This window comes from Podarcis erhardii, assembly GCF_964252035.2.
Source record: "Podarcis erhardii genome assembly, chromosome: 3".
NCBI classification, from domain to species: Eukaryota; Metazoa; Chordata; class Lepidosauria; order Squamata; family Lacertidae; genus Podarcis; species Podarcis erhardii.
The window spans coordinates 22,062,036-22,080,493 of NC_138507.1; the positions used below are offsets into that span (position 1 = coordinate 22,062,036).

The window sequence follows — 18,458 nt, forward strand, 5'->3', positions numbered from 1 at the left end:
AAGACCAAGATCATGGTCTTCTCTGCCCAACCAAGACTCCATCGATGGTCGATGAACGGGATGCCCCTAGAGCAGGTTAACTGCTTTAAATATCTGGGACAAGTAATACGGTCAAATAGGTCTTTTCTGGCCCATAGAGACTATATAATAACTAATGCATCTAAAGCAGCCATCCAGATTAGATCCCTATATGCTAAGAATCAGGCTCAATCAGTGAAGATAGCTTTGAGACTCTTTCAAATGAAAGTCCTCCCCCTTCTTTTGGTGGGCATCTCTTTAGGCTCCCGTAGGGATTTTTTGAAACTGGATTCTATTCAAACGCGATTCCTTAGAGCCATCCTTAGGATTCCCCCCTCGGTAGCGGGTGCGGTTATGAGATTAGAGGTCGGCTGGCAAGCTCTACGGTATGTGGCCTTGAAGACGAAGCTCTGGCTATGGCTCAAGCTTTGTTTTAAACCAGTGGGTATTGCCCCCCTGATATTGAGGGACGATTTTCAATCATCGTGGGAAAGGGAGGTCATTAACGAGGTTCAATCCTGCGGATTGTCTCACCTTTACTTTGAGTCTATGACGTACAATCAAGCTAGAGCTGTGATCTCCTGGAGACTGAGTGACATTGCCAGACAAGAGGACATAGCCCAGGTAAAACCAGGGATGTTCCTAGGGGACCAGATTTATACCAGCCCCCTACCTTGCAGAAATCCACTATGTGGAATACTGCAGACTTCTTACAGCGGCTAGATTAAATGTCCTTGACTCTGCAATATTGTGGGGAACGTACAGGGGAGTACCATACGCCCAGAGAACCTGTCATTGTGCCATGGGTGTGGTTGAGTCCACCGAACACATTCTCTTGACTTGCCCTTCTTATGCAGAGCTTAGACAAAATTTTATAGATCCACTCCTATGTCAATTTAGCTTCCTACCCGGAGAAAACCAGGTTTTACACTTGCTGAATAATGTCACTAGAGCTATACCTTCCTTGGTGGCCAAATTTCTTTTTTTTAGCTTTTAAGCGTTGCAAGACTATAATTGACTGTATTGATATGGGGCTATCTGTTTAGCCCATTTTAGTGTTGGCTAAGCTCTAAAATCTTCCTGGATGTTTAACGGTGTATGGACAAATGTACTTTTTTCTGACTGACGGTCGAATAAAAGGTTGATGATGAAAAATAAACAGTAGAAAAATAAACAATTAGGTAATATTGGGGATAGGAAGGGAAAATATAATCTGCAGAAATTGTGCCAGACAAAGAAGCACAACAGCTGCACTGGCTTCTGCTTCCTTCCCAGGCACAATTCAAAATGCTGGTTACGACCTTGATGTGCTAAACGGCTCATGACTAGGTCACTAGAAAGACCATCCGATCCTGTCTCAGTGGCCAAGCAAGGGCCAATGGGAAACCTGAAAGCAGGGCATGGAGACAACTGCCATCTCCCCACACTGGAGAGACAACTGGCTGGGCCAAAAGAAAGGGCTTTCTGCATCCAAATTCTGAAATACATGATGTCAGAGCTGCCCGAGGTCCCAGCTCACAAAGGACCAACGCCAGTTCCTTGTTATATACAAAAGTCTTTACTGAAGTTCAGTTTCGATTTCAAAGCCGCGGCGCGCAGCTCTACGTCTCAAACTCTAGACCGCTGAAGCTCCGTCTGAATCTCCTCCCCCCAGACACCAGTTTAAGACTCTAGCCTTGCTCCACCTCTTCCTTTGCTCTTTCCTCCTCTGGGTCCGCCTGTCCGCTGGGGTCTTGCCCTTTCTAGACTCTTCTGTCGCTGAGTCCCCTGAGTCTTCCCCCTGCCTCCGGCGGGCTTTAGGACCTGGTTCCCAATCCGGGTTTTCTGCTGTCCCGCGCGCCTGTACATTTGAACTTGGCGCGCGCACCCAGCCGGCAACCTTTCTCCTGACCGTTACACTGCTCCTGTCACTGCTTCCCCCTTCGGGGGGGCTAGCTGGACCTGACTTCCCCTCCATTCCCTCACTCTCCGATAGAGGCGTGGTCAGCCCTGACTCATCTTCTCTCCCTGCTGGAGGAGACGCTGGCCCTGATACATGGGACTCTTCCCCCCCACTACGCTCTGGTGGGGGAGCTGGTCCTGATCTCCCGCTGCTGCTTTGGGAGTCCCCGCTGGCCCCTTGCTTCTGGTGCGTCCCCCCTGGGACCCCCCCTTGCCCTGGCCATCGGCGCCCCCCTCTGGGAATCTTCTGAGTCGCTGGAGAAGCTCATGGAATCTCTCGGGCCACCGTCATACTCCCCTACGCTGCCCTCAGATTCTTCCCCTTCGCTCTCCGTTTCCTCTCTCCCCTGTGCCTCTGCTCCTGAGCCCCTGACACATGAGGTTCCTTTCACATTCTCCCTTGCCACTTTCCATTGGTTGCTGAACACGTTCCAGTTCTCGCCCACTTCTACTGTGCTGGAAAAATGAAGTTTTCTATAGTGAACCCTGTTTAGAGTCCTATTTTAATAGGTTGGTGTTGTTCTTATGGCTGTTGGAATACAGTGGTACCTCGGGTTAAGTACTTAATTCGTTCCGGAGGTCCGTACTTAATCTGAAACTGTTCTTAACCTGAAGCAGCACTTTAGCTAACGGGGCCTCCCGCTGCTGCCGCGCCGTCTGAGCAAAATTTCTGTTCTCATCCTGAAGCAAAGTTCTTAACCTGAAGCAAAATTTCTGAGTTAGCGGAGTCTGTAACCTGAAGCGTATGTAACCTGAAGCGTATGTAACCCGAGGTACCACTGTATATAGTTGTTTTATTGTGGATGTCAAGGGTTTTTTTTTTTATTTAAAAAAAATTACTATTGTGAGCCATTCTGAGTAAAAGGAATGCATTAGATGGGAAGCTATAAATATTTGCATGAATAAATAAATAAATAAGTAGCCGTGTTGTTTTGCAGTACAAAAGAAAACATACTCTTGTTGAATATTTTAATGCAAGCACTTTACATACTTTAAATCAATTTACCCCCATGCACAGAAACAACATGTGCTCAACATTCCGTATTGTCACTTTTTGCTTTTTCATGAGAGGTAACAATCATTTCATTTACAGGCCTACTGGTTTTCAGCAGTCATAGTGACTTTGGCAAGTAGCCTTAACAATCTGATGCAGTGCTTCTTATTCACTCGCGAAAACTTCACGCACAGTTGCAACATATGCATCATCAGGGGGCGGTTTCCTTTGGCTTCCAGGCTGCAGGAATTTCTTTATAGCGGGAAGATTGCTTGTCCTTGCTTTGAAAGCCTAGAGCAAAAGATGAACAAATAAAGCAAAGAAGTTTCCCCCCCTAAGCAACAGAATAGCTTCTTGTGCATAGAGCAACATCCTTTTAAAAGGATTTTTGAAAATACAACCTGAAGAGCTGTTTAGAAAGGAATTGCGTCAATATAAAGCAATCATCAGAAAGAGAGACTTGCCCTGCCCATAAAAAAGCTAATATCCACATGGTCTGGTTGCTGCTCCCCCCTGAATGGATCCCAGTCTGTGGTGCCAACATCTAAATCTGGCAAAAAGGTCCACTTCTTTGATATGGAAACCAGATGCTGCAATCAGCTGCATAAGTGGAAGCCTCTGGGCACATTGCTGGAGCTATGTGGGAACTTCCCTAGGGTGCATCTTCCTGAGTACATGTTCCTGCTGCCACCCCCCCCCCCGAAAAATTTCACTTCTTCCCATTTGTCCTAAGGATGGTGATGAAATTTGCATTTTAAGGATAAATAGCATAATTTATGTTCCATGAAACAGGAAACTGTCCTTCAGCATTTGCACTCCTTTGCATTTTGCTATGTGCTTCTCCAGATGAACTTTTCCCCTCCACAAAAATGGAATTTTTAGAGAAAATTGCACAAAAAATCGCATATACTGTAAATGACGATGAGTTCCACAAATGATTTCTATTAGGGGAAATCACTTGCAAAGGTGGGCGTATTAGGCTACTACACTAGATACAATAATCTCCATGTTAAGGAATATGCGCACTAAAAAAACCTGGTGAAAAAAACCTGGAAAGGTAGCAAACTCCACTTGAGATTGGAAAACTGAGAAACAGAGACAACTTGAATCTGACAGATTCATCTATCCCTACTCCAGTCTTGATTCACACCATTTCTAAACTGTTCCACTAATGAAGATAATCTGGTTCAATTCATGTACAAACCAACGCGAAACCCTTTCAGGCAGAAGGTCTGAAGTAATTCAAATGACTCCGTACACTTGGATTCAGAACAGATAGCAGCTTGCCGACCTCGTGAGTTCTGAACCAGAAACACACCCTCTCACCCAGCTGCCTTCTTGATCTCTGACGCCACCAACGTGGTGTTCTCTGCTGCCTTGCCAGCTGGCATTGATCCTTTAACCATGACCTCTTTCAACCCCTGCTGCCCGTTTGCCAGTACTTGTAAACAAGTAAATGGGATCCTCATAACAGACGGTCCTGGTTGCGCTCGGGACCCAAGAGCTCACCTGACAGGGTTAAAATGGAGGGGGGGGAGCAGGAAGTCCTGGCCATTCCCCTGGGATCATGCCAGGCTGTTTTAGCCAATAGCCAGTAGGTGGCGTGATCCCAGGGGCTTTAAAAGCAGCAGTGTGGTGCAAGTGGGGCACTTGCATTTGCACGGCTGAGCACCCGCCCACCCTCCCTAGTTTAGGTAGAGTCGCTTGGCCTTGCTTTGGTTTGGGTCGCCTGTTTTGGAACAGGGGCTGGGTAGGATTTTTTTCCCATTTGGCAGATTGGCTTTTAGCCATTTGGTTTTCGCCTATCCCTTAGCAAATCGTCACAACTTGTAAGGTGGCGGTTAGGCTCAGTTGGATTGTGGGGAGGGGAGGTGCGGTCATCACCTGCCCCTCCAAGAACTGGGTATTCCGTTAAAGGAATCTGGGGGTCCTGGATCTCGTCTGAAGTCTGATTGAGGGGCTAGGGCCATGCCAGGACCACAGGAACCCAGGGGTGAGCTTAGGTTGGTCCTCATCGACCTTGCTCCCTCATTTGGTTTACCCCATTGGTCTTTCACCCTGAGAGGTGGAGTCACTTATAGTGGGGAGTCAATGCCTAAGCCAACACCACTCACGTGATTGTATTTCAATAAAGTTGTGGCCAAAATTTGCCCAAAAAACTTAAACTAATATAAGTGTCTGTGTGTATTTATTTGGGGGGTGGGTCTTGGGGCCTCGAGATGCAAACATAATAGTACAAGATGGGGATTGTGCACAGGGAAGCAGCTCTGTGGAGTGTGCCTTTGGGGGAGGCAGGGGGACTGTGGGTGTTTGAGGGGGCACACCCAGGCACCCTCAAGACAAGCACAGAGCCCTGGCAGCTGAGGCAAGGCAGTGGGTGGGTTGGTTTAGATGGCAGGTGGATGGAAGCAGCCAGTGAAGAGCCTATTGGAGGGGGGCTCCGTTCATTCTCCTTGCAGGCTCTGTGCAAACACACACACAGCCCAGCATGTGCCCCCACACCAGCTGCCCAGTCCACCAGGGGGTGGGGATAACACTTGTCCCGCCTCTGGTGCCAGCAACCCACGCTACACCACTGGCCCTTAGGGCTTGCCAGTCTGCCAAGAACAGTGTCAGAGAGCCACTGCGTCAAGGTAGCAGCAGGACTTGAGAAGTTTGGGGAGCGAAGGTGGGCACAGTGGTTTGGTTTCTCCCTTGGCTCGCTTCATCACATCAACACTGCTGAGTTGACAGCTTTGAGGGTTGTTGTTGTTTTAACAATCAAGCACTGTAAAAATCAATGAATCATGGTCACAGCACATTGCCTAAAGATTGCGGGGGTGAGGAAGAGGAGCAAAGAGAGGTCACTGTACCCTGCCCAGAGTCCTTCATCCAACATGCTGAGAGGGAGCAGGGAAGGAGCAGGAAGGGCCATAAATCCATGGTACAACCTCTGCTTTGTATGCAGAAGGTTGCAGGTTCAATCCCCAAGTGGGGCTCAGAGGTTTGCCTGTCTGAAATTATGGAGAATTGGCCAGTTGGTGTAGACAAAGCTGAGTTGGATGGACTGGCAGTCTAGAAGGCAGCTTCCTGGAATCAGTTGCCCAGATAGCGAATCATTATAGTAATGACCCTTGTGTAAGGGTCAAGCTTTTGGTAAAGGCTGTTCTCCAACTGGAGCGCTCGCAGGCCAGCGCTCCAGTTGGAAAACAGCCTTTACCAAAGGTGCCATGGGTTTTGAAGACACTCAAACTCAGGATGCAAGAGAGAAATGTGCTAAGAGGAAGGCATGCTTGGCAAATCCACACCGTGATCAACTCCCACCCAGAAACCAATGTCCCCATTGTGGAAGGACGTGTGGATCCAGAATTGGCCTCCACAGTCACTTAACGGACTCATTGTTAAAACTGTGTTTATGGAAGACAATCTTACTCGGCTACGAGTGATCACCAAAGAGAGAAAGAAGAAAGAAAGAAGGGTCAAGTTTAGCCTTAGTTGAATTCTACACACGTCAATCCAGAGGTCAGAACTGACGCATTCTGAGACATGACAAGAGCAGAATTATGCGCAACGCGCTCGACCAACCGTTTACCTGCAGTTGAGGGAAGGGTGTAAGAACATCAGCTTTTAGCTCCTCTACCATTAAGATTGCTTCAAGCAGCTGTACGTCTGCCCAGCTGAGGCGATTGCCAACGAGAAACTCTTGTCCAGGCTGTTTCAGGGCCTAGAAAACAAAAATAAAGAATGTACTTTTAATTTTGCTGTAAACTGATAGTTTTGGGAATTTTGGGAAAGTGTGGCCGACTTCTATTCAAACGTCATATATGCTACGCAGAACTTGATAGCTTTTCCTCCCCACCCCTCTCCCTTACAGGCATATTTGGACCAGGTGAGACAGGATCAAATAAGAGATAATGCAGGTGAACCCCCCCAGCTATGAGGGAATCATCAGAATTTGCAGGGTAGAAGATTGCAGCCACCCATTCTCATATTTGGCTCCCCCCCCAAAAAAAAAACCATGCACACCACGCTTTGCCCCTTCTCGGTGTTTCAATATGTTTTGTTTTTTTAAAAACTCCCCCCACCTAAAGAGCTTTTGTTTTTGTGAAAACCTCAGGGGTTCCCCAAAGCATGCTGATGCCTCCCTCATATGTCTGCATGATGCCATTTTGGCTGCGTAAAAACCAGCACTCAAAGAATTGAGATCACTATTAGTTTACAGAGAGACTTACTAGACAGAAGTGATGCCTGGTGGAACGGCCATCACTTGGCAGCCAAGGCTGAGAAGATCTGCCTGCTTGGACTTGAATGCCTGGAGGGAGAAATCTAGCCCTCTCCCTGCAATATTTATTCCCAGCTATGCAAATCTTTATCAAGCGATGAAGATGAAAACAAAAAAGGGACAACCCTAGGCGTCGATTCAGTCCAACCATTGATTTGGTAACATAAAGTTGGACAAGGCACTGCAAATAAACTCTTGAAGACCAGGAAGGAGAGGGTAAGGACTGGTCATTGAAATACCCTGCCAGTTGGGAATTGTTGTCCAAAAGATCTAGAAGGCACAGGCTGGTCCTGGGTAATGTGTAACTCAGCTTTGGGTTCCCCATCCCTGATGTAGCTACGAATGGGAATCATTGTTGTCATACCTTTTCGTAGACTGGGAAGTACCTGGTAGTGGCCTTCTCAAGAACAGAAGCAAGCTGCTTCTCCTTTTGCTCAGGTGGAGAGAAAGAATACACCAGAATCATGCCCATCAGGTCCATGGTTCCTTCCACATACATGTCAATGCTGTGAGGACAAGGCAAGCATGGATAAGGAAAATTAATCTGCTAGATTGAACTTCTTGGAAAATAGGAACATAAAAATGGGAGGTGGGTCTAGCTTATGTGGCCTGTTGACCTATCCTCATGCATTATTTCAATGCTTAGCGGTTATCTGAACCCCCTTAGAGAGAAAGAACTGGAAGTTTCTAAGTGGAATAAGCTGAACCTAGGAGCTATTTCAAGGAAGCTGCAGAAACAGCTGCCTAGGGAGCTGCTACTTTCTGGTGGAAAGGCTGCTTGCTTCCCTAGATATGTAAATAACGCCATTATATACAAAGGCACCATAAGCCTTCAGGGTTCCCTCTCCATCATCCTAAAAGAAGCCGAACCTCTAAATATTGCTCCTTGACACTCTAAAGTGAGAGCACATAACAGTAGGATGTTAGGGTAAAAGCCAAGGTTAGTCATACATAGAAGAACAAGGAGACCATTGAAATCAGTGGCCTTTTGCTCATGGATTTCAGTGGGTCTATTCTGAGTGTGATCAACATTGGACATCACCCATAAAATGTAACACACCAGATGAATACACATATGGGATGGGTGTTAGAACAAGAAGCCAAAATCTTCCAGAATATCTTTTCCTTGGCCTCTCACAGCCTTTTCCCTCTTTCCTACACAATGCAAATTTGTGAGCATGTGCAAACACTGTTAACGCCACTGGAGTCTTTTAATGCAGCTATCAAGTACAGTATGGTGAACCATGATACAGTACTGTGCTCTTTCTTTCAGGTTCTTCCCATGGAGGTTATATTTCCCCGCGATGTAGTTGAGGATGGCCTTGGTCTGGACCAGCTTCAGTCCATCCATCTCGACCAGAGGGACTTGATCAAACAGCAAGTATCCATCTTTAGGAAAGCAAAGGAAAAAAGCAAAAGCAAAGTTATTCATCTTTCCAAAACAGTTATTCTGTGAGATTAAGGAAATGTGGCAAGATTCCTCCACAGTGAAACACTTTCAAAGCTAGCGTGTGGCCTCACTTTCTGCCAGAAGGCAAACAGCCAAGAGAAATTTCAATCTACAGTACTATCATTTAGTAACGTATCTCATGCCTGGAATGTGTATGCAACCTTCCAAATAGACTGGAGGCTCTTCCGTTGTCAGAGAAGAAAAGCTGACTTCTCCCTGCTATGGTGACTAATGAGTCCAACATTCGACTCACTGAATAAGCTCTCCCACCTTTCCCAGGTGCCACCTGTGTGAGTGTCTAACACAAAATTGCATCAAGCTCACAACCTGAGATAGAAAAAACAACCAATACTTTACACAGTTTGCAAAGCTGGGGGGAAATCAGCTCAGCATAGCAAGAAGTGCTTTGCTAGGGCTCCTATGTTAGTTCTGCAGAGAGACCAGCCCCTTTTGGCTTTTTAGAAGAAACTAGTGGGTTAAACCACAGAACCTAGGGCTTGCTGATCAGAAGGTCAGTGGTTCGAATCCCCATGACGGGGTGAGCTCCCGTTGCTCGGTCCCTGCTCCTGCCAACCTAGCAGTTCGAAAGCACGTCAAAGTGCAAGTAGATAAATAGGTACCGCTCCAGCAAGGTAAACAGAGTTTCCATGTGCTGCTCTGGTTTGCCAGAAGCGGCTTAGTCATGCCGGCCACATGACCCAGAAGCTGTACGCTGGCTCCCTCGGCCAATAAAGCGAGATGAGTGCTACAACTCCAGAGTCAGTCACGACTGGACCTAATGGTCAGGAGTCCCTTTACCTTTACCTAGTAGCACTAAGAACTGGTATCAGCTTTTTGCTTATTTTCTTCTCTGCCCAACACCTTTTTCCTTTTGTGTCACAACTCTTAGACTGTTAGCCTGAGAGCAGGAACTGTCTTGTTTATTTTCAAGATCTGTAAGCCACTCTGGGAACCTTTTTGGCTAAACAATGCTTAAAATAATTGAAAGGATTTGAAAACATTGCTAAGCAGTAAATTTTCTAACCCAGGCCCTGTTTTGCATATGATTCAAACCTCCAGCTTCCCATGGGTTCTGCAGCATTCCAAGAATCAACCACACCTTTAAATCTGGACAGATTTCTACATGCTCAGGCCATTTGAATGTCAGATCCTGGGGCCATTTTATAATCTACCATCCCCAAAGAATACACCAAGCAAAATAAAGCTAATTGTTCCAAGGAGGCATGTTACAATATTCTATCCCACAGCCCAGGTACTCAAGCCCATTTAAAACTGCCTTCAAGGAAGAGCTTGTGGATTGCAACCTGGATTATGTAACATGCAATAAAATTTGAAAGATCTTTTGCACCAAGGAATATTACACATTTTGGGGAGAATATTAATTATGTTTCCTCTCCAACATTTTTTTTTCCATTTTCTGTTGCATGAGATTTTTCAATTGTTCTTATACGTTCTTTCAACACTGATTTCAAATCTGAAACCGATGTTCATGTACATGCTATAGTTATCTTCCAGTTTCCGACTTTTGCCAATATGTCATATTTACACTGGGGATAAGTGGACACTGACACGTCGTTCTACCCTAACCACATGGTAATTATTGTTTTGCAAGCTCAAATTTTCTTTATTTGTATAGTTTTGTAACCTTAATATTTGTATTTTTCAGATCGGACCATGGCTTCTTCAAGTAGACAAAAATGTGTAAACAAGCCTGATGCCTACCAATATATTCCTACCAATATAGATTTTACATTTTATATTTTATATGTGGGACATTCAGGAGCAGAAGAGGCAACAGCATGACTTGTGCTTTATGTGTGAAAACACCCTTGGCTGGACAAAAGAAAGATTCTGCTTCTTTTGCTGCTTCTTGCATGTGGGCATTCCACTTTTGCCTTTGGTAAACATTTTGTGGTTTCAGAAAAACATGCAAAACCTGTTTGACCAGAGGTAACAATAGTGGGACAAAAGAAGTGTATGTGTGCAGACCCATGGATGCTGAGGTCTCTCTCAAACTACCTTCAGCTCTCAAAAAAACTCAACAACTGTCTAGCTAGCCCAAGAGTTCAGCCACATACCTACTTCTAGCTGAAATAAAAATAGTGGCATAAGAGTCAAACAGTTGTGAGAAACAGCAGCAATCTCTGTGCATTCCTCACTGCATGTTATCTATAGATGAATGTTCTCATGAAACATTGTCTGCACCTACAGCACCAACATTCAGTATTAAAAACTCAGATGCATGCATGAGTTGCCCACAGTAAGTAAAATAAGCAATGCAAGGTGCCAGGAAACAACCATCCATGGTAGCTTTTGCTGCTCATGTACCCTTTGTCAGTATGTCATCTGGAAAGTCAGTTGAACTCCATTAATCTCTCCAAGGACAATCTTGTAGTTTGGCCATCTAGCTAAATCTGAGCAAACAATCCACTTAACAACCTAGATTTAAGCCATTTATAACCTGGAAGATTTAAGCCTATTCTTAGTGGTTTAACTGATCATAGCTGCACCACATATGCTGATAAAGACTTAGCATTTATAGCGCAGTTACAATCAATTTAACCCCCTTGTCAACAGCCTTAAATCCAGGTTATAAGTAAAGCTTCAGGCATTTGCTCAGATTTAGTTGGATGTGCAAGCCACCTGCAAGGTTATCCTTAAACAAATGAATGGAGTTTGACTGTCGTTTCAGATGACATATTTGTTAAACATGTCAAATGGTATTTTCAGATTTTGGAGGAAAAGATACATGGGTAGCAAAAAGCTGTTCACTTATCTGGGCATAAGCCCCACTGAATTTAGTGGGGTTCCCCTCTGAATAGGCATATATAGGTTTGCACCTATATATGTGAGTTTTACCTTTGATTAACTCAAATATTGATGATTTTACCTTTGATTAACTTCAAATACTGTTCTCTTGTTTTCAAAAACGTTTCTTCAAACTGGAAAAAGACAGAAAAACAGATCAAGTTATTTTCATTCCTATGTCATGCCAGTTTTTTTCATTGCTTAAAGGTACTGCATTGGCTCTTCTGTAGATACAGAAATAGCTAAGAGTGTGAGCTGTGAATTGTGAAATCTCCTGTTCAAAGCTCAGAGCACACAATAGTGCAAATTTCACAAGCAAACTGGTGTAAGGTGAGTTTTGCGTGGACAGGCGGAGTCCCCAGATCCCGCGCGGTTCCCCCCGTCATGTGGAATAACAACTCAAGACAATGTGCTATGGGATTAAATTGGCCACTACTTTATTAAATTTCAAATGTGGGTAGACCTTGGCTCAGGCATTGGGCGTTCTCCCTCCCCAGTCCCCAGCCGGGGACCTAGGGAGCTTCAGGGTTATCCAGTGTGTGTGGGGGGGGGGAATGGGCCGGCTCTGGAGAACATATGTTCAAGCAGAGATAGCCGCCCCCGTTACGCCGCCGCCACAGGGGAGAGCAATGACGACCTTTTGGCGTACGGTCAAAGCCTCCCTTCAGAAACCCCTTTAACGGGGAACTCTGATATCGCCGCCGCAAAGAGGAAGATGGACTAAAGGATTCCGCCCAAGGCCTGATACCGCCAAAGTTGTGATGTTTTGCTACGGGAAAGGCGAAACCTGCCAATTCAGGGAAATTCCTTTCCGGCCCTTTAACAGCGACCTTAACGTAGCAGCGCCCGCATACCTGTGAAGAAAAGTTAACCTGCAAAATAAGACATTAACTGAGGGTGGGTCGGGTGGGAGAAGCTCTGGAGCCAAGTGAGGATTCCCAGGTAAGATCCTCCCTCTATTGTGTGGGCAGGTAATCCCTCCCCTACCTGGCCTGGTCTCCTTGGCAACGCTTCCCCCAGGTGGGATTGGACAACTGAGTGAGGTAGGCGGAGACCTCCAGGTATCCCACCTGAGGGAAGGCAAAGCCAAGCCTATGCTGTTGGAGCCGCTCCAGATCTAGGGGCTGCATGTGTCCACGCAAAGGGCGCCCCCCGTTTTAGGCGGGGAGCGGTCATTCCAAACATAAGCAACCAACCTCCACTCCAGCTGCTGCTAAGAGCCATCTGATGGATTCCATTCTTCCCCTGCCTTCAAAATACGTCAGTTTTGGTTTCCCAGACATATTTCCAAGCTGCTGGTTTCCTGATGAGTGCCATTTAATGGGAAGAAGAAAAAGGTTAATTAAATAAATTGTTTATGCAACCATGCAGGTACGATTTTGCTGAAAAGTTTGATTAGGTGGAGCAAAACGAAGAGAATATTTATTATGCACAGATGGAAAGGTTGAGTATTCTTGTGGTTACAACAGGAAAAGGACATGGAAGGATTGTCTGATTTCCAAAGACTATAGTCCCAAGGACATTTAAATGGAGAACACTGTGTTCCAGTGTACACGTTTAAACACACATCTGAATTCAAACATGCTTAGGTTCATGGTGATTTACGTGGTGTTTAGTTTTCTCATCCCCTTCAGCTGTGCATGCCTCCCATTATTCAAACCCAACCTTTCCCCTCCACTCAGTCAATGCCTTGAGTGAACTCAGGTTTTTTTTAGCAGGTTGGAGGGGGTTATTCCAGTACCCCCAAGCTGTGGCATACTGAGGGTATAGCTACACAAAGGAGAGGAAAGCAAGGTTCAGTTACTTGATGTTTGTTCTTAGATATAAAAACCTGAATGCAAAATTCAGATGCCTAAAATTAGTGCCTCTGAATAGTGTGTGTTTCAAGTTACCATTTCCTTGTGCACATCATAGCCTTTACCAGCTGAGACTGGTTCAACAGTGACAGCCATTCCTGGACTGGGAAAGCCTTGCCACAGTAGTTAATGTGCCGGTTATTTCAAGGCTGGATTACTGCAATGTGCTCTATGTGGAGCTTCCCTCACACTTGATCCAGAAGCTGGAGTTAGTGAAGAATGCTGCAGCATGATTGCTGACAGGAAGGAGGCCTTGTGAGCACATAACACCTGCCCTCAGATATCTGCACTCGTTGCCAATTTGCAACCGGGCCAGGTTCAAGGTGTATACAAAGCCCTTACCAACTTGGGTTCAGTTTAATTACAAGATCACCTTACTCAACAAGTGCCCGCTCAAGCACTATTACAGGTGCCACACAATACTCCTTCTGCATTTGTAAGAACTTGGTAATATTTTAGGAACAACTACACTTTGGAACTCCCTGTCTATTGAGTTCAAGCAGACACCTTTATTGTACACTTTTCAGTGCCTGCTAAAAGCATTCTTGTTTAGACAAGCCTACCCAGGAACACGGGTGGCACTGTGGGTTAAACCACAAAGCCTAGGACTTGCCAATCAGAAGGTTGGCGGTTCAAATCCCCACAACAGGGTGAGCTCCCGTTGCTCAGTCCCTGCTCCTGCCAACCTAGCAGTTCAAAAGCACCTCAAAGTGCAAGTAGATAAATAGGTACCACTCCGGCGGGAAGGTAAACGGCGTTTCCGTGCGCTGCTCTGGTTTGCCAGAAGCGGCTTAGTCATGCTGGCCACATGACTAAAAAACCAAGTTCAAACGACAAAGAAACAACAAACCATTGTTTACTGGCTCGAGAATGAGCAGTGTGCATGTGCAATGTGCATTTCCTCCTCCCTTCCTCTCTTCACATGTTTGCCTTCAGTGCTTATATATTGACAGGTTAAAAAATGTTCCTATGGTGTCTGAGCTGGGAAAATCTGCTTTAAACGCTGCTTACAAACACAATAAGACTAGGGTGGTTTCTCAGCTCAATATCATTATGTTTGAGCCACATCATCTTGCTTTTTATACCTGACACAAAGGAGAACACTGGAGGGAGAAAAGAACAGCGGCTTTGGAGTTACTATGAAGCAAGTCAACCGAGGCTGAGTCACAGGTATTAATGCTCAAAGGCTGATGAAAACTTAATCTAAAGCAAACACCAAGATTTCCATTGCCCTCAGAAATGGATGAACGAGATCTCTGTTCTGCAAACATGTCACAGCTCAAAAGCTCTCTACCAGCTCTACATGTCTAGGCAGCGCATCGTTTAAGACTGGAATGAAATCCACAGCACAACAGAAAGGTTAAATGTAATTGTAAGTGAAAAAGCAATGCAAACAGTCCCCCTGCAGGCAGTTTAGGACTTGTTAAGGTCCAAATCCAGTACAGCAGCTGCAAAATTGTGAGCATTGCCATTCTTTTACATGTAAAGTTTGTTTCATTGAGGTCATCTAGTTATTTCAACTTAAAGAAATACTCCCTCGCCTTTAGCTGTTTTCACATGCTGATGCTTTCTTGGCAGATCATGAAATTCAGAGGTTTGCAGCTGGACCCAGATGGGTGGTTGGGTGGACCATGAAAATTTGCAGCTGGGGCCAACTGAAAGGAGGAAAGGGTATTGCTTTGAGGGGTGAGCCAAGTTGTTCTTGGGGGGTCATGAGCTGTTTTGGCTTGCATTAAAAATTCCAAAACTGCACATGTTGCATTCTTGTATTATCTGCATTTAACAGTGCAGTGGTACCTTGGGTTACATACACTTCAGGTTACATACGCTTCAGGTTACAGACTCCGTTAACCCAGAAATATTGCTTCAGGTTAAGTAATTTGCTTCAGGATAAGAACAGAAATCGGGCTCTGGCGGCGCGGCAGCAGCAGGAGGCCCCATTAGCTAAAGTGCTGCTTCAGGTTAAGAACAGTTTCAGGTTAAGTACGGACCTCTGGAACGAATTAAGTGCTTAACCCAAAGTACCACTGTATGCAGAAAATAAACATATTCTTTCTTATTTATTTATAGCAAGCTGTACAGACATCAAATCAACAGGTGTTGTTGTATGCATAAAGCAATCCTAAATTTAAGGACATTTTGCAATAGTTTTAAAATAATGGTGCATAATAATATTAAAATGGTGACATGGAAACTCAATCCTATGCATGTTTCCCTGGAAGCAAGTCCCATGAAACTCAGTGTCACTCACTTCCAGGAAAGTGTGCTTAGGGATTCCTGTCTTATGCAGCCAAGTCCTATTCAGAAACAAGTGCCACAGAATTCAATGGTGCTTATTCCCAGAAAAGTATGTTGTGGGATTTTTACAGCCTTTATTTCGCCCCCATAAAATGATGGTAAAGGTGAAGGGACCCCTGACCATTAGTTGCGACGCTCATCTTGCTTTACTGGCCGAGGGAGCTGGCGTACAGCTTCTGGGTCATGTGGCCAGCATGACTAAGCTGCTTCTGGCGAACCAGAGCAGTGCATGGAAACGCTGTTTACCTTCCCGCTGGAGTGGTACCTATTTATCTACTTGCACTTTGAGGTGCTTTCGAACTGCTAGGTTGGCAGAAGCAGGGACCGAGCAACAGGAGCTCACCCCGTCGCGGGGATTCGAACTGCTGACCTTCTGATCAGCAAGTCCTAGGCTCTGTCGTTTAACCCACAGCGCCACCCGCGCCCCTTAAAATGATTGTAGTCTGTTCCAAACTGGCTTTTTTCAGCAATGTCTTTCTTCTATAAGAGCTCCAACAATGTTTCCACTCCCTCCAGCAACAGAAAACCATATGAAATCCCCCTTCACACACCAAGAGAGAACATTCCTCTCTGGCCTGTGGCTTTGCTTCAAAGCAAAACATGCCATTCTGAACCACATTTCATAGCCAAGCCCCTTCTCTTTGCTTTCATCCAGCTGAATTTCAGCCACTCTTTATCTTCCCTTCCTCTCCCTCATCCTGTGCTTTCACTCTTTGCCCTGGCTAATCCGCCCCATGCTTTATTTCCACTTGCCCTGCTTTCATAGATTAAAATACAATTAATTCTCCCCTCTTTCCTTGTGTCAAAGTTCTGCAAACGCACTGCAAAGTCAGCAAACTGCAAAAAAAATCATTGCATTGCTCCAAGTAGCTTTTTGAAGTTAATATTTAACTCGTAATCCACACAGCAGATAATTTAAAGTATCTTAAACTGCAATCCTATATCCACACTGGGTTCCATTGGCTGCAACGGAGCTTACTTTGCGGTAGACCTGTATAGAATTGCACATGCTAAGGTTGAAAAAGTCACTTACTTCAAACATCCAGGACTAACCTTTTGCAAAGACTTGCTTTATCCGATCTCTTTCTCCACACAGAAAGAAATTGTGCCTTAAAAAGTCCTACAGCCTAGGAAATTCCAGCTACTCTGGTGAAGTCTCTTTCCACTCTTACCATTCAGTTTTAAAATGCCAAAGCTACACCTTCTATACTATTATCAGACTGAAAGGACCTGTGGCTTCCTGCCAGGTATAAATATGGTGCCAGACGCTTCCTGCTGCGTCATGCGTGAAACACCCTTCATGTTCTCTTCACCCAAATCCCTGATGACAGGCATGGGTTGTTTTTTTTTAAAAAAATAATGCTCAGATCATTTATTTTCACATGAAAAGCACATGATTTGTTCCATTGCTGCACTGACCACAATATTATATCACAGGATTACGCCCTGTTACTATTTTCGTATGGGGTAGAAAACAACACCAATGAAATTATGGGAAAAGTACTTACATTGACATCTGAAAATACCCTCTTAGGAGTGGCAAAGAGGTAGGCCTAGGAACAGCTCTTGTTCAGTGGTGGTAGTGCATTATCTGGTCCACATGCAATTGCTTATTTAATCCCCAGGCAAATGGAAAGTCAGATCCCACCATCCAAAAGCAATCCCCTTCAACCCAGCAATTCCCGCGCTTTAACCTGGCCCAGAAGTCTGTCATCAGGCCAGCTGCTGCAAAGCGGCAGTGTCTGGTGTTATGTACTGAAGTTCTCACCCTGGGCCAGCAAGGGGATACTGTAGATAGTTTTTACTCAGGTCCACATATGCAAATGAGGAACTGAAAGTGAAGTTCAGTGATTGGATAGTTACAGAAAGTTGTTACTGTTGCCTTGTAGTTGAGCTCTATATAAGCAGGTTGGCTGAACCCTTCAGTTCAGTTCTGGCCTGGCCTGTGAATAAACAAGAGCTGTCTGAGGAATCGCTGTGTCCTCTGAGATGTTCACCCACAACTTAACATCTGGGTCCAGGGTCCTTCATGGATGCTCCAACATCTCCCCTCTCCCTTCAGAAGGGAGCAAAGCAGAGAAATGGTGGCAAAACATTTACCTGCTTTACAGTTGTCCCGGCTTCTGCTCCTCTCTTCCTGCTGGTGGGATCAATACTGTCTGTTTCAAGTGAGGAATGAAAGGAGTCTTTTTTTAAAAAAAAATATTGCTTTACTGGATTCAGCGGGGCTATACGTAGTAGGATCGTAGTATCACAACCTTTTGGTTGAAAAAGAAAGAAAGAGAGGTGCCAGTACTCATATATTGACAAAAGTGCCGTGGGTGCCAGCACAAAATGGCTGCCACGGGCAACAAAAGATGGCCACTACTCCATACCAGTAAGCACCTTCAACACACAAAAAAGCCTTGGTTATAAGTATAAGGTCTTTTTTCCCCCTTCCCTTCTTCTCTGAGCAATATTTTTATTATCCAATCCAATCAAACGACTACCTTGCAAAACAAGTCTTTTCTCACCCACGTAACTGTTTATTACAAATTCAGTAGTAATAGGAGAATGGGTGCTGGAAGAGGGAAGCGGTGAGGCATTTTACAATTTATCAGCATATGAGCAGGGCTTTTTCCCCCAGCCAGAACTTGCTAGAACTCAGTTCCAGCATCTCTCAGGTGGGTGCCAACCTCCTTCTAAGAGAACATGGGGGGGAAGTTTATGGTGAGCTCTGGCACCTGTTTTTCTCCAAAAATAGTACTGCGTATGAGCATTTCGATTTTTATCTTTTTTACACACACACACACACGGATAACATAGAATGTGTCTGATGAAGTGAACTCTGTC

General features: G+C 45.2%; 1 protein-coding gene and 1 long non-coding RNA gene across 2 annotated transcripts; one reads left to right on the forward strand and one right to left on the reverse strand.

The window, feature by feature from the left end:
* The first annotated feature begins 1,373 nt into the window (after positions 1-1,373).
* On the forward strand, positions 1,374-3,083 carry LOC309339471. The gene is made up of 2 exons (XR_014155387.1): positions 1,374-1,509; positions 2,341-3,083. It is a non-coding gene; the product is annotated as an uncharacterized lncRNA (long non-coding RNA).
* On the reverse strand, positions 2,915-16,929 carry LOC309339284 (glutathione S-transferase-like). The gene is made up of 7 exons (XM_081857464.1): positions 16,680-16,929; positions 12,669-12,775; positions 11,555-11,606; positions 8,471-8,603; positions 7,579-7,720; positions 6,525-6,656; positions 2,915-3,244 (listed from the first exon to the last, which is right to left on the reverse strand). The coding sequence occupies exons 2-7, from the start codon at positions 12,753-12,755 to the stop codon at positions 3,119-3,121; spliced, it is 672 nt and encodes a 223-aa protein (XP_081713590.1). The 5' UTR covers positions 12,756-12,775; positions 16,680-16,929; the 3' UTR covers positions 2,915-3,118.
* Positions 16,930-18,458: the final 1,529 nt, after the last annotated feature.